At 34.9% G+C, this 12,064-nt stretch overlaps 1 protein-coding gene across 1 annotated transcript in view; it reads left to right on the plus strand.

The window, feature by feature from the left end:
- Positions 1-12,064, plus strand: part of PXDN (peroxidasin) — an 81,780-nt gene that overhangs the window by 64,602 nt on the left and 5,114 nt on the right. The window contains exons 17-19 of the mRNA XM_005153329.3: positions 280-1,783; positions 2,616-2,750; positions 5,111-5,319. Of these exons, the coding sequence (XP_005153386.3) occupies positions 280-1,783; positions 2,616-2,750; positions 5,111-5,319 (1,848 nt within the window). The remainder of the gene's footprint in view (positions 1-279; positions 1,784-2,615; positions 2,751-5,110; positions 5,320-12,064) is intronic.

Raw genomic sequence — 12,064 nt, forward strand, 5'->3', positions numbered from 1 at the left:
AATGACAAAGTAGTAATGAGCTCTTTTTGTGAACATTTTGTAAGAATTGTACTTGAACTGAAATTTTACAAAGTTCCCTCCTGACATAACTGATTGTTGCTGAAATGACATAATGCTGTAGTACACATATCAGGTTATTATTGTTCTTTTTAAACAATAGGAATATTGAACCTGGTAGGAAATGCAAAATAGTAAAATAACATTTCAAATAAATTTGCAATCTGTGGGACACTGAATCTATAAAAAATCTTTGACTTTCTCTCTGTCTTCTGGTTTCAGGTTATCACTATAATGATCTTGTATCCCCACAGTACTTGAGTCTGATAGCTAATCTCTCAGGATGTACAGCCCATCGACGAGTGAACAACTGCTCAGATATGTGCTTCCACCAGAAGTACAGGACACATGATGGAACATGCAACAACCTTCAGCATCCCATGTGGGGTGCTTCTTTGACAGCCTTTGAACGTCTGTTAAAGTCAGTCTACGAAAATGGATTTAATTTGCCTCGGGGAATTGAACCCAGGAGGCTCTCTAATGGCTACCCACTCCCAATGCCTCGCTTGGTTTCAACTACTCTGATTGGAACAGAAACAATAACTCCTGATGACCAGTACACTCACATGCTTATGCAGTGGGGTCAGTTTCTTGACCATGATCTTGACCTCACCGTGGCTGCCCTAAGTGAGGCCAGGTTTTCAGATGGTCAGCACTGCAGTTCAGTTTGTACAAATGATCCTCCATGCTTTTCAATCATGATACCACCAAATGATCCCAGAGTTCGAAACGGTGCACGCTGCATGTTTTTTGTACGCTCCAGTCCAGTTTGTGGAAGTGGCATGACATCTCTCCTGATGAATTCTGTGTATCCACGGGAACAGATCAACCAGCTAACTTCGTACATAGATGCATCCAATGTGTATGGCAGTTCGGATCATGAAGCACTAGAAATCAGAGATTTGGCGAGTCAAAGGGGTCTTCTGAGACAGGGCATTGTACAGAGATCTGGAAAGTCCCTTCTTCCATTTGCCACTGGCCCACCAACTGAATGTATGAGAGATGAAAATGAGAGCCCAATTCCCTGCTTTTTAGCTGGTGATCAGCGTTCTAACGAACAGCTGGGTCTTACCAGCATTCACACGTTGTGGTTTAGAGAACACAACAGAATTGCCACAGAGCTACTGAAACTCAATCCACACTGGGATGGTGACACAATATATCATGAAACACGCAAAATTGTTGGTGCAGAAATGCAACACATAACATTTAGCCACTGGCTACCTAAGATCTTTGGAGAGGTAGGCATGAAGATGCTTGGCGAATATAAGGGTTATGATCCCAGTGTTAATTCTGGCATAACTAATGAGTTTGCAACTGCCGCTTTTAGGTTTGGTCACACACTCATTAATCCTTTTCTGTATCGACTGGATGAAAACTTTGAACCTATTCCACAAGGCCATCTACCTCTTCATAAGGCATTCTTCTCTCCATTTCGGATTGTAAATGAAGGAGGCATTGATCCACTTCTAAGGGGATTGTTTGGTGTTGCTGGTAAGATGCGTGTCCCATCACAATTACTCAATACAGAATTAACAGAAAGACTCTTCTCCATGGCACGTACTGTGGCTTTAGATCTGGCAGCTATGAATATTCAGAGAGGCAGAGATCATGGAATTCCTCCCTACCATGATTTTAGAGTTTACTGTAATCTTTCTTCAGCTCAGACTTTTGAAGATCTGAAAAATGAAATTAAGAATCCTGAAATCAGGGAGAAACTTAGCAGGTGAGCCTGAGGTGAAGAAAATCAATCAATTAGCTAAATGTGCATGCAAAAATAGTACCTAAATGTGTTATCTAAAAGAAAATATTTATTAAGAAAAGGATAAAGAAATTTTTCAAGAAACTTCCATCCATACCAGAAAATAGATGTGGAAAATCCCCACATGCAGATAATTTCTTCACTTCTACATCTCCGTGAATGATGAGAAGTTAATTTATACTGTATGTGTTCAGGAAATGGTTAATCTAAAATGTCTGTTTTTATAGATGCTGTTAGATATGACTGTTAGTTCAATGTTAGATCATATTAATGCCAGTCTCATGCCAGTATTTACATGTTTAGTTCCATCTATTCTGTACACTGAAGCAAATGGGAATATTGTTCACTGCACTTTTATGTGGACAACCTTCCTTACCAGTAATCTGCTCTTCATTACTTCCAGTGTTTGAAAATAAGTCTTCAGCTACCTGACATCTTTAGTTTATCTACACAAAAGACAGAGAATTAGTTGTAGCTACAGTAAAATAAAAAGTCTACAGAGGGGTGGGAAAGAGAAGCTATTGAAAAAGAAGCAGTTCCAAGAAATCAAAAGAAAGCCACTAGGAGAAAGGAAATTGTGGGGTGGACTTGCAGATACCTATGACATTACTCATGTCCAACGTACATTGCAGGATTTCTTGTGTATACACCCACAGTTTGTTCACAAACATTGTAGCATTATCACTCATTTTTACTGTGCGTTGTTCATGTCTCTTGCCCTTAGTTTTACCATATAGAGGTTATTTTGTAAATGTAAAATATTTGATATTAAATAGTTGTGATTTTCTATTTATAGGTTGTATGGTTCCCCATTGAACATAGATCTATTTCCAGCTCTAATGGTAGAAGACTTAATTCCAGGGAGCCGACTAGGGCCAACTTTGATGTGTCTGTTAAGCATACAATTTAGACGTATTCGAAATGGAGACAGGTAAATTGAAATACCATGGAAATCAACATTGATTTTTAAATTGAGGGTGCTAAATAACAGTTGCAATGTCTTGTTTCCAAACCAAACTGCATTTTATTTTGATTTATGTATATATAAATTTCATTTTAATACATACTTGATAAATGAAGAATGCAGGTTTAAAACAGTTTTAGATTTATTTATTTTAAAAATCTGTTACTTTTTATGGTGAATCTGTCATACTGATCTGCAAAAAGCACCACAGCCAACACATGCCAGGTTTCTTTTTGCCAGTTATTCAAGTCACTTATCTTCCTGAAAAGTGGATTTTTCTCATATCCTTTAATTGTTATTTATTTTATTGGCAAAGAAATTATGCTGTTGAGACACTTTCACTGGTGTTAGTTAAGTATCTGTTACTGTGTATAACTGAAACATGTATGTTTCATATGTACCAAAAGAGTATCAGTATGTGCACCAAAGGAGATTCAAAAGCAGGACGTTATCCCAAAGAACATAATTTGATAGTTGTTCTTAAATTATTTTATATGCACATTATGAGGAATTTCTTATTTATTGTTTCTACAGTACCTGAAATAAGAAAATAGTCATTGCTATTGTTACAGCAGCCGGATTTCCTTTGTATATTTTCAGGACACTTGTCCGGAATCTGAAAATCACCATTTCCTTCATTTTAACATAATTTGTGACCTCAGATCTTGGATCTTGTGCAGCATAAGGGTAGAAAGAGTTACGCTGATTAGTCCCATCCATAGTGAAAGGGAAACAGAGGAATAATTAGGAAATTGGATTTGATTCACTTAATCTAATGTTATTTGCTTTATATAAGCTATAAAATTGCTACTTAAAATAGTATAAAGGCTTTTTTATTTCTCTAATCAATAACACAAGCCTTTTTGTATGATTTTTTAAAAAATCAGCTTTCTTACATAAAATCTGCTTAAAAATTAAGCTGTGAAACATAAAACTCATGCTTGAAGGCAGAGGGACTAAAAGGAGAAATATATGCAGTATGAGCTCCAGATGCTGGAGACAAGTACCTCCTATTTGTGTCACAACAGGATAATGATACTGGTTTGGGATTTTTAATTTCCTTTTCTCAAACAATATTTACAAACTGTAAGGAAACATTCAGTATTGAAGAAATGGGATTCTGCTGTTGAAAGAATACAAATGTTTTGAAGCAACATGTGAGCAAATAGTAAAATATTATTAGACATAATGAAAGCAACTCGCACTTCTTTGAAAAACCTTTTAGTAGGCAGAGGATCAAAGCTACCGGCTTTGTTTGCAAAACAAATGTGCCTGTGTGAGGAAAAGGAGTGATGTTTGAAGGGAGCCTAAATTCATGTCAGGCTGGAAATTTCAGAATCTGTTTTCTAATCCTAGTACATGGAAATTCATTAGGCATTGTCCAATGTTTTATGAAAATAATAAGTAGGTAGAACTTATTGATCATTCTATGTTTAGTATATATTTTTATTATTTTTTTATAAAGTTTAAAGAGCCTCCTACTTATTTTTTGGTTGAAATAGGTTGGAAAAGTATCAATATGGAATGATAACTAAAGTTTTGTGAGATGTAAACAATATCACAGTGAGCAATTCTTATATGTTGAAATGTATACAGTGGTTTTTTTTTTTCAAATCTTGGATATTAACTTAAAACATTTTATTGTTCAAAGGCTGGCTTCTTTTTCATAGTAATGTATTATTTATATTTTCTATAGGTAACAGGCTTTTAGCCCTTTATGTATGAAATATATATTACTCAAAACCACAGTGTTTCCTTCTTGAATGTAATGAGTTAACTGAGCATATGCTCAGTTATTAATAAGTCCCTGAATTAATATAGTTATTAAAATAGTTTTACAGAAAAAAAAATCCTTAGTAAACTAAACAATCTTATTTATCGTGACAACAAATTAAGTCTAGATTAACCATTCTTCTAATCTCAGCAATTCTGTCAATTTTTGTTTTCATATCCATAAGAAAGTTACCTGGAGATATAAATCTATGGTAATTTAAGGCTCTACCTAAAAAAATCTTACACTTGGTAGTCTAGCTTCATTCTAGATGTCCAAAGATACTCAAAACATTGAAATGGGACTAGAACAGAAATCAAGGGATTTATTGAGGACTTTGTCCCTTTCAGAGTGTCAGCATGACACCAACTAGGGCTGAAGTGACACCAAGCACTTACACTGTGGCATCTGGATCACTCCTTCAGATACAATGTAAAGATGAGAACAGGATTTATGGAATAATTAATATAATTCTAAATACACTATTGCAATATCTCTGGCAAACTGTGTGTTTTGTTTTTTCACTAGCAAACTTGTCTTTTCTGTGAGATTACAGGTTATGGTATGAGAACCCAGGTGTGTTTACACCTGCTCAGCTCACTCAGATCAAGCAGACATCTCTTGCCAGAGTTTTGTGTGACAATGGAGACAACATAACCAGGGTACAACATGATGTCTTTAAGGTGGCTGAATTCCCACATGGATATAGTAGCTGTGAAGATATTCCTAAACTGGACCTCAGGATGTGGCAAGACTGCTGCGAAGGTCTGTATACAGGTGGATTTGCATGTATTAATGTGAGCGTTGTTTATCATCTCCTCATCTTATTTTGGGAAGATATTTGACTTGTTCAGTTTTTGTTAAGATGTTAGAAACTCAAATCTGTAGCCCAGCCTTTGTTAAGAGAGCAGTCATTCCACATATTAAATAGACACATTCTAAACATAGCAGAGAATTGAGCATTGCATGTGTTTTCCTACTTCTGTGGGTAAGTATTCTTGTTCATTGGCATCTTCTTCAAAAGTTAAGACAGTGGGGTGATGTGCTTTTCTTCAGAAATAAACTTTTTCCTATAGAAACAGGACTTACTGCATGATGCACAGGACACCGAGAATTCCATGTTCCTTGGTAGTCTGTATGTTGGCTTTTATCTCACATACAGACTTTCTGCAGGGCCTCTCTTTAACCATGATCATATCAGAATTCACTGCATCTGTAACATAGTTAGAAGATCCCTTCTCTAGGAGAATCTTCTGGGTCACACAGATTTGCAGAATGCTTTGCAGCAGCATAAACAGCAAAATACGTCAGAGGACAATGACCTCTCTGTTGAGATCTCCGTACAGTATTGTTATCATTTTCTTTTGACAAAACTCAAATGAAAAAGTATATTCAGGAATTTTGGGAACCTTTCTGTAGAACTCCGATTATCTAGAAATTGCTGTGAAACTACTAACTGGGAAAAACTTGTTTTTATTAGAGAAGGTAATGGTACTGTTGATTATTATTAGAGTCTTATAATTTACCTAGTAAAAACCTAGCTTTCAATACCAGCATCTTGTAGATTTGCTGAATAAGGGTCTCCAGATCTGAGTTTTTAATCTTTTCTACTGCTGATTATCTTCAGTTTACTACTGCTGAGTAGGCTATTCAATATTCTGTCAAGATATGCATGAATAAAGAACCAGTAGATTGTATTTTAAGAGTTTACACCCTTCCCGTAGTGTCCTTTTAGCTTTTAATAAGATATAATAGTGTCTGATGATAAAAGTCTCCTTTAGTGATATAGCTCAGAATTGAAGGTAGTAGGTAAAAGGTATACTGATCAAGGTTGCCCTTTCAACCTGGTACAGATAGAGTAACTACTGAGGAAGGACTCCAACTAGCATGACTTTACCATGAGAAGAAACTTAGGTATCATTAAGGAAAAAAAAAAAGTAGATAGAGATTTACTGTTCAAAGATACTGCGCAAAATCTCTCTCTTCAAATGCTTTACCGTAAACAATTAAGTCTTACTCTATCAGTCAGATAAGTTCCCTTTAGTATGGTTCATGAAACTTGACAGTTTCGCAAATACACTAATTATATAAATTTGAAAAAATGTAAATCTCTTCTGAGAAATTATATGTTTATTCCTTAAATATTAGGTTGTCACTTAGGCTTCTAGAGCAGATGTTATCTTTGCAAAGTCTTTAGAGTTTTCAACCGTTCAACAACCTAGCTTGTATTTTCATTCAAGAATGTTACTACCAGATAATACTAGTGGATGAAGTACAGTTAGACAACTGAAAAGCAAAAGAAAGGGCAAATAACTAGTGTTCTTTAAAGGAAAAGCCCATCTGTATCCCCTTCTTCAGAACTCTACTTTAGTCTGTGTGGAGTTTAATTAATTAAAAATGAAGTATGCATAGCTTGCATTGCTTTCTTGTGTGGGTGAATGGCTGTGATATTTTCTGTGGAAATCCAGGTTTAATCAATTAATTAAAAAAAAATAATTCTGTGACACTAGGAACTCATCACTACCCTGAGGTGTCGTGGGCATACACAGCATACAACCAGCAACAGCATTTACTTTAAGTTAAATATATTCTGGGGTTTGCTTCTTTGAATTTATTATTGTTTATTATTTAAAGGAAGAAAAGTTAAACCATTCTCCACATTTAAAATACTTCTGATTTTATCCTAAGTTAAAATTTAGAATACAGAATACTGTTCATTGCGCTTTGTGTATGTTTAGTAAGTGACCCATATGTTCAGCTGTCTTAGCTTGGTTAAAAAACACATCTGGTTTTGTTATCCTTCCTGTTTTGTTCAAGTCAGGATACTTTTCCATATGCAGAACAGAAAAACTTCTTAGTTACAAAAATCTGCTGCTTAGATTTCTTGAGTAAAGCTAGTATTTATTTCTTATAACGTAGAGCATTATTCCTCTTATAATAACAATATCAGATTACCTTTAGAATTGAATTAAAGAATCATACAACAGAATTGCTAGTTTATGCTGGGAAAAAGGGGGTCCACTGAACTATACAATTTTTTCTTCTGGTTTCCTTTGCTTTTTACCTTTCTTTGTCTTGTCAGAGATGGTGGAGGAATTATTGCATATTTACAGTGGCTCACTGTTTGAGCAAAGAGCATCCAAGCTTCAGATTTGCCTAGCAATAAACTATTTTTTTTTTAATTTTTCAGGCTTTCTGGGGTCTGGGGTGGAGGGAACCACCTTTTTTGGTTTAGGGGGGCTTGTTTGCTTGTTTGTTAGTTTTTTTAAAGTACTGAGTGTATGCTTCAGTGATTACTGTTACTGACTTTATAGTTTAGTTGTGATTCTAAAACACAGAAATGATAAATCTCTTTTCTCTCAAACATAAACATACTCTTATGGTTATACCAAATATTTTAGTGAGATTAATGATGTCTTAAAATTAGGTGCAAGGACATATTGGCTGAAATGTGAACACCTTTTTACTCCAAATATGCAAATTTGAAATGTTTTCCATCATTAGTTTTTTTTTTTTTTTAATTAAAATTAAAAATTTCTTTAGCTTCTTATTTTAGGTCAAACAATGAACCAGGAGGAAGTAATTCGGACAAGATGCAAGTCATCCTCACACACATAAATTGATTTAGGAAGATGATTTTTCTTAACTGGTTCTCAGCAACCAACTTATCTCTTGTTTCAGGTTGTCTTTATTTCATGTATAACTCAGGAAAATGTCATTATATGAATTACGGTTAGAAGTGTTTAAGTTCCACTTAATTTCGTTAGGAGATTTAGGACACATTCTCAAAGCGCATTTAGATCCTATCTTCCAGTAGGATAAATATATGTTTATGAACTCTTGCATTTTAAGACCAGTCCAGCAATAATGGCATCTATTGCTCCTGTGTTTGACCACATTAATCCATTCGACTTAAACATTGCTTCTAGAAAGCCATCAACTATTTGTTTTAACCCTTGTGGTTTATTCTAATTTAGAAATTGTCTGGCTTTTACCTTGAGTATTATATCTTGCTACATGCTTCTTAGTATGCCCTTCTATCTTCACTGAAAATACTAAACATTGAGCTGAGCACTAAATGCTGTGGGAAACTAACAATTTCAAATGTTAATGGCCGTCTTAGTGTGAGACTGCAAGATCTTTTGTGATAATGGAAATTTTTTACCGAAACTCTTCAAAATGCCAAAATGATACAGTTTATGCCTGAACATGTTTTCTCTTTACATAGATCTTGTGGTTTGCTTCTGTCATATTTATTTTTTGCTTTCTACATTCAAATGTATATTTTTACATTAAAATTTATATTTAAAATTTAAAGACGGTATCTATTAGCTTAATAACAATTCAGACTATTTAATTTATCATTTGTTTAAAAGTCTTATTCAACAGGAAAAAATAAGAGCTGCACTGTAATGTGTAAGGATGTGGCCTGTCCAGCAGTAACAAAAACAACTATTTTGAGTTAGGGCGTCATTTGGGTGAAGAGTTTTTCCTATGTTGTGTAATTTTTAAATAGCTGCTTTGTGAAAACATCTACTCAAAAAATGTTCTGACATTTCAGATATTCAGTCTTTCTCCTCCCTTTTGCTGCTCCCACTGGCATGACTAGTTCTCAGGTACATGCAAATGCTTACAGTAGCAACAACTTAATTCACTACAGGAAATGTCAGAGAATGAAGTGTTATCAAATAGAAGCAATGGTTACATTATATGTGCTTTTCTTCACATTAACTTAGTCTCTAATGTTGATTTGATGTAATCTACTGTTGGATTCATTCTCCTTGACCTGAAATGTAAGAAGTGATTCAAAATTAAGAGTGATCAATACTCCTAATTGTCAGGAGGTTTTCTATCCAATTTATTTTATAGGTCCATTTTTAAAACATTCTGGAAAACAGGATTTTCTGTAGATGTGAATGTGGCTTCCACATATAAATGGATTATCTTGACACTTGCAGTGTAACAATACTTAGCTTCTGGAAGAAAACATTGTCCATGAAGGAAAAAGAATTCTCAGATTGCTTTTAAATATTCAACTTTTCTGCAGAAAATGCATTACTGGACTGGGTTGAGCTAATTTGGGGAAATTTTAAGTAGGCTGAAAAAAGCAGAATGTTAGTCTCATTTTTGTCACCTACTATTACTGTTAGAAGGTACTCTTCATTTAAAAATGAAGAAAGAGAAATTTCTTGATTCAAGCTTTCTTAAAGCTGGAACATTCTGCTCTGTACCTCTCAGTATGACGGTTGTCTTCCTCACACATGAAACAGAAAGCAAGAACAAGAGTTGTTCATTTGACAAGTTGATGTATTTGAGTTTTGAAAAGTATAGAAATGTCAGGTCTATGTACTTGAAGCTGCCACTGGACATATGGTTCTCATATTTACCAGTCTAAGGTGATAAAACCATCCCAGAATTTCAGACCTTTGTTTCTAAAAGTAACCTAGGAATGAAAAAACAATGAGCCATTGTGTTATTGTACAGAAAAAAAATAAAAAAATAAAGAAATCTGTATTGTGCAAGATGACTTTAGCAGTCATTAAACAAAAGGGGGTAACAGAAACCTTTCACAAATTTCTGCCAGGAGAAATTAATATTTCTGTGGCACTCAGGAAACATTTCAAGCAGCAGATTGCTTTTAGTCAGAGAATTTTTTTTTCTTAAGCTAGTTCTTTCTCCAATGGCCCTTCAGAGTGTGACCCCTTTTCTCACCATACTAAATTTAGAAGTGTCTAAGGGTGATCAAAAAATCTTTGTGCCAAGCATCTTACAGACACAGCAGTCTGTTCCCTTCTGAAAGAGCTTAGTTTCTGAGCGGGCAGCAAGAAGATTGTGTGAGAAACAGCAGAACACACAAGAAGACTGAGCAACATGTTGGCAGTAAATATCATCTAGTTCTTTGGTGGTGCTGTTATTATAGAAGGAAGGTAATAAATTTACTCAAGAATGGGACAAGATCCAAGGAAAGAAAAGGGAAAGAGAATTTGGGATAAACTGTGTTCAACAATGATAAATTGTGTTCAACAACTTATGCTTCATCCCTGGCAGTGTTCAAGACCAGGTTGGATGAAGCCTTGGGTCACATGGTTCAGTGTGAAGTGTCCCTGCCCATGGCAGGGGGGTTGGAACTGGATGATCTTAAGGTCCCAACCCTACTCTATTCTATGATTCTGTGATTAACAGTGATCTCTAGATATTGGTTTTGAACTGAAAATCAATCAGTACTTTTTGTCAGTCTTCCCTCACCCCATCTTTATTTATATTAAACTGTGGACAAACTAAATTTTTCCTAACAGGAAAATTATAATAATCTAATTTAAATATAAATCATGTGCAATTAAAAAAATCCAGTGTACTTTTTTTGTGTGATCACAGGGCAACTTTAAATTTGTTTCTTGAATTGCCCAGTTCATCAGTGTTTTCAGGCTCTTATTGACTTGGAGCTTGTGCAGTAATTTGTGCTAATACATTACGTTTTTAATCTAGCTACTACTGAATTCCAAAAAAATACTTTATAATATATTACTGACTTTCTGAATAAATTTGTTCTAGTGCAAATTAAGAGAAACATTAGGGAAATTTTCTTCTTCCCCTGTTCAGTTACTTTCATGGCTCTTTCTGCTCATACCAGACTTTGCTGAGATATGTCTATGTGATTCTGTATTTCAGCTTTCCCTTCTGTTTTCTTAGTAGACACTTTGCTTCTGACAATTGAACATGCTGTTGGTTCCTACTGCAGCTTGGCCCATTATAACTTTTTGTTTTAAAGCTTCTGTGAACAGAAATGAGAAAACTTCTGTTTTTTCATTGTCTCCTCTCCAAAGCGCTGTTCCAGTTTTTTGTTTTGCTTTTCTTTTTTAAATGGGACTCCTTCCAAATACCCACTGTGTTTGGAAGGCTAAATAAAGTGAACTGAAGGAAAGACATGCCTCATCCCATGAAGACATCCTCTTAGGATCTTAGAAGATTTCTCAGGCTTAGGGTTTTACTGTGCACTGGAAAATGTCTTAGGGTCTAAGTGATTTGTGATACCTACAAGTCCTCAAACTTGGAAATGGGGCTAGTCAACTGGTAAAGCGTGTCTGCAAATGTTCTCCAGGATTTAATTAATAATTCTCTTTCAGATGCCAAAAATAACAAATAATAATGCCTGGAATAAGTGAGGAAGAACAAGCTGGTATTTTTGTCATTGCTTTCCTCCATAAGTAACTACCCCTTCCAAAAGCAGAAAATAATTAAAAGAGTGGAAATTTCAGAAGTAAAAAGTTAAAGTAGCAGTGATAGACTTGTGAAAACAATCTTTATTTCTTTGTTTCATACCAAATAGATTGTCTGTGAATAATCAAATTCTCTGCATCCAGTTGGCTTAAAAGTCGTGTTGATGAGACATATTCAACTGCCATCAAACCGATTCCACAGGGATCAGACTGAATGTATGAATTGCCTTAGCCAATTCAGAAGACACTATAAAACCATACTAATATAATAACTGCTGAATTATACTGCAGTT

This window comes from Melopsittacus undulatus, chromosome 3 (assembly GCF_012275295.1).
Source record: "Melopsittacus undulatus isolate bMelUnd1 chromosome 3, bMelUnd1.mat.Z, whole genome shotgun sequence".
NCBI classification, from domain to species: domain Eukaryota; kingdom Metazoa; phylum Chordata; class Aves; order Psittaciformes; family Psittaculidae; genus Melopsittacus; species Melopsittacus undulatus.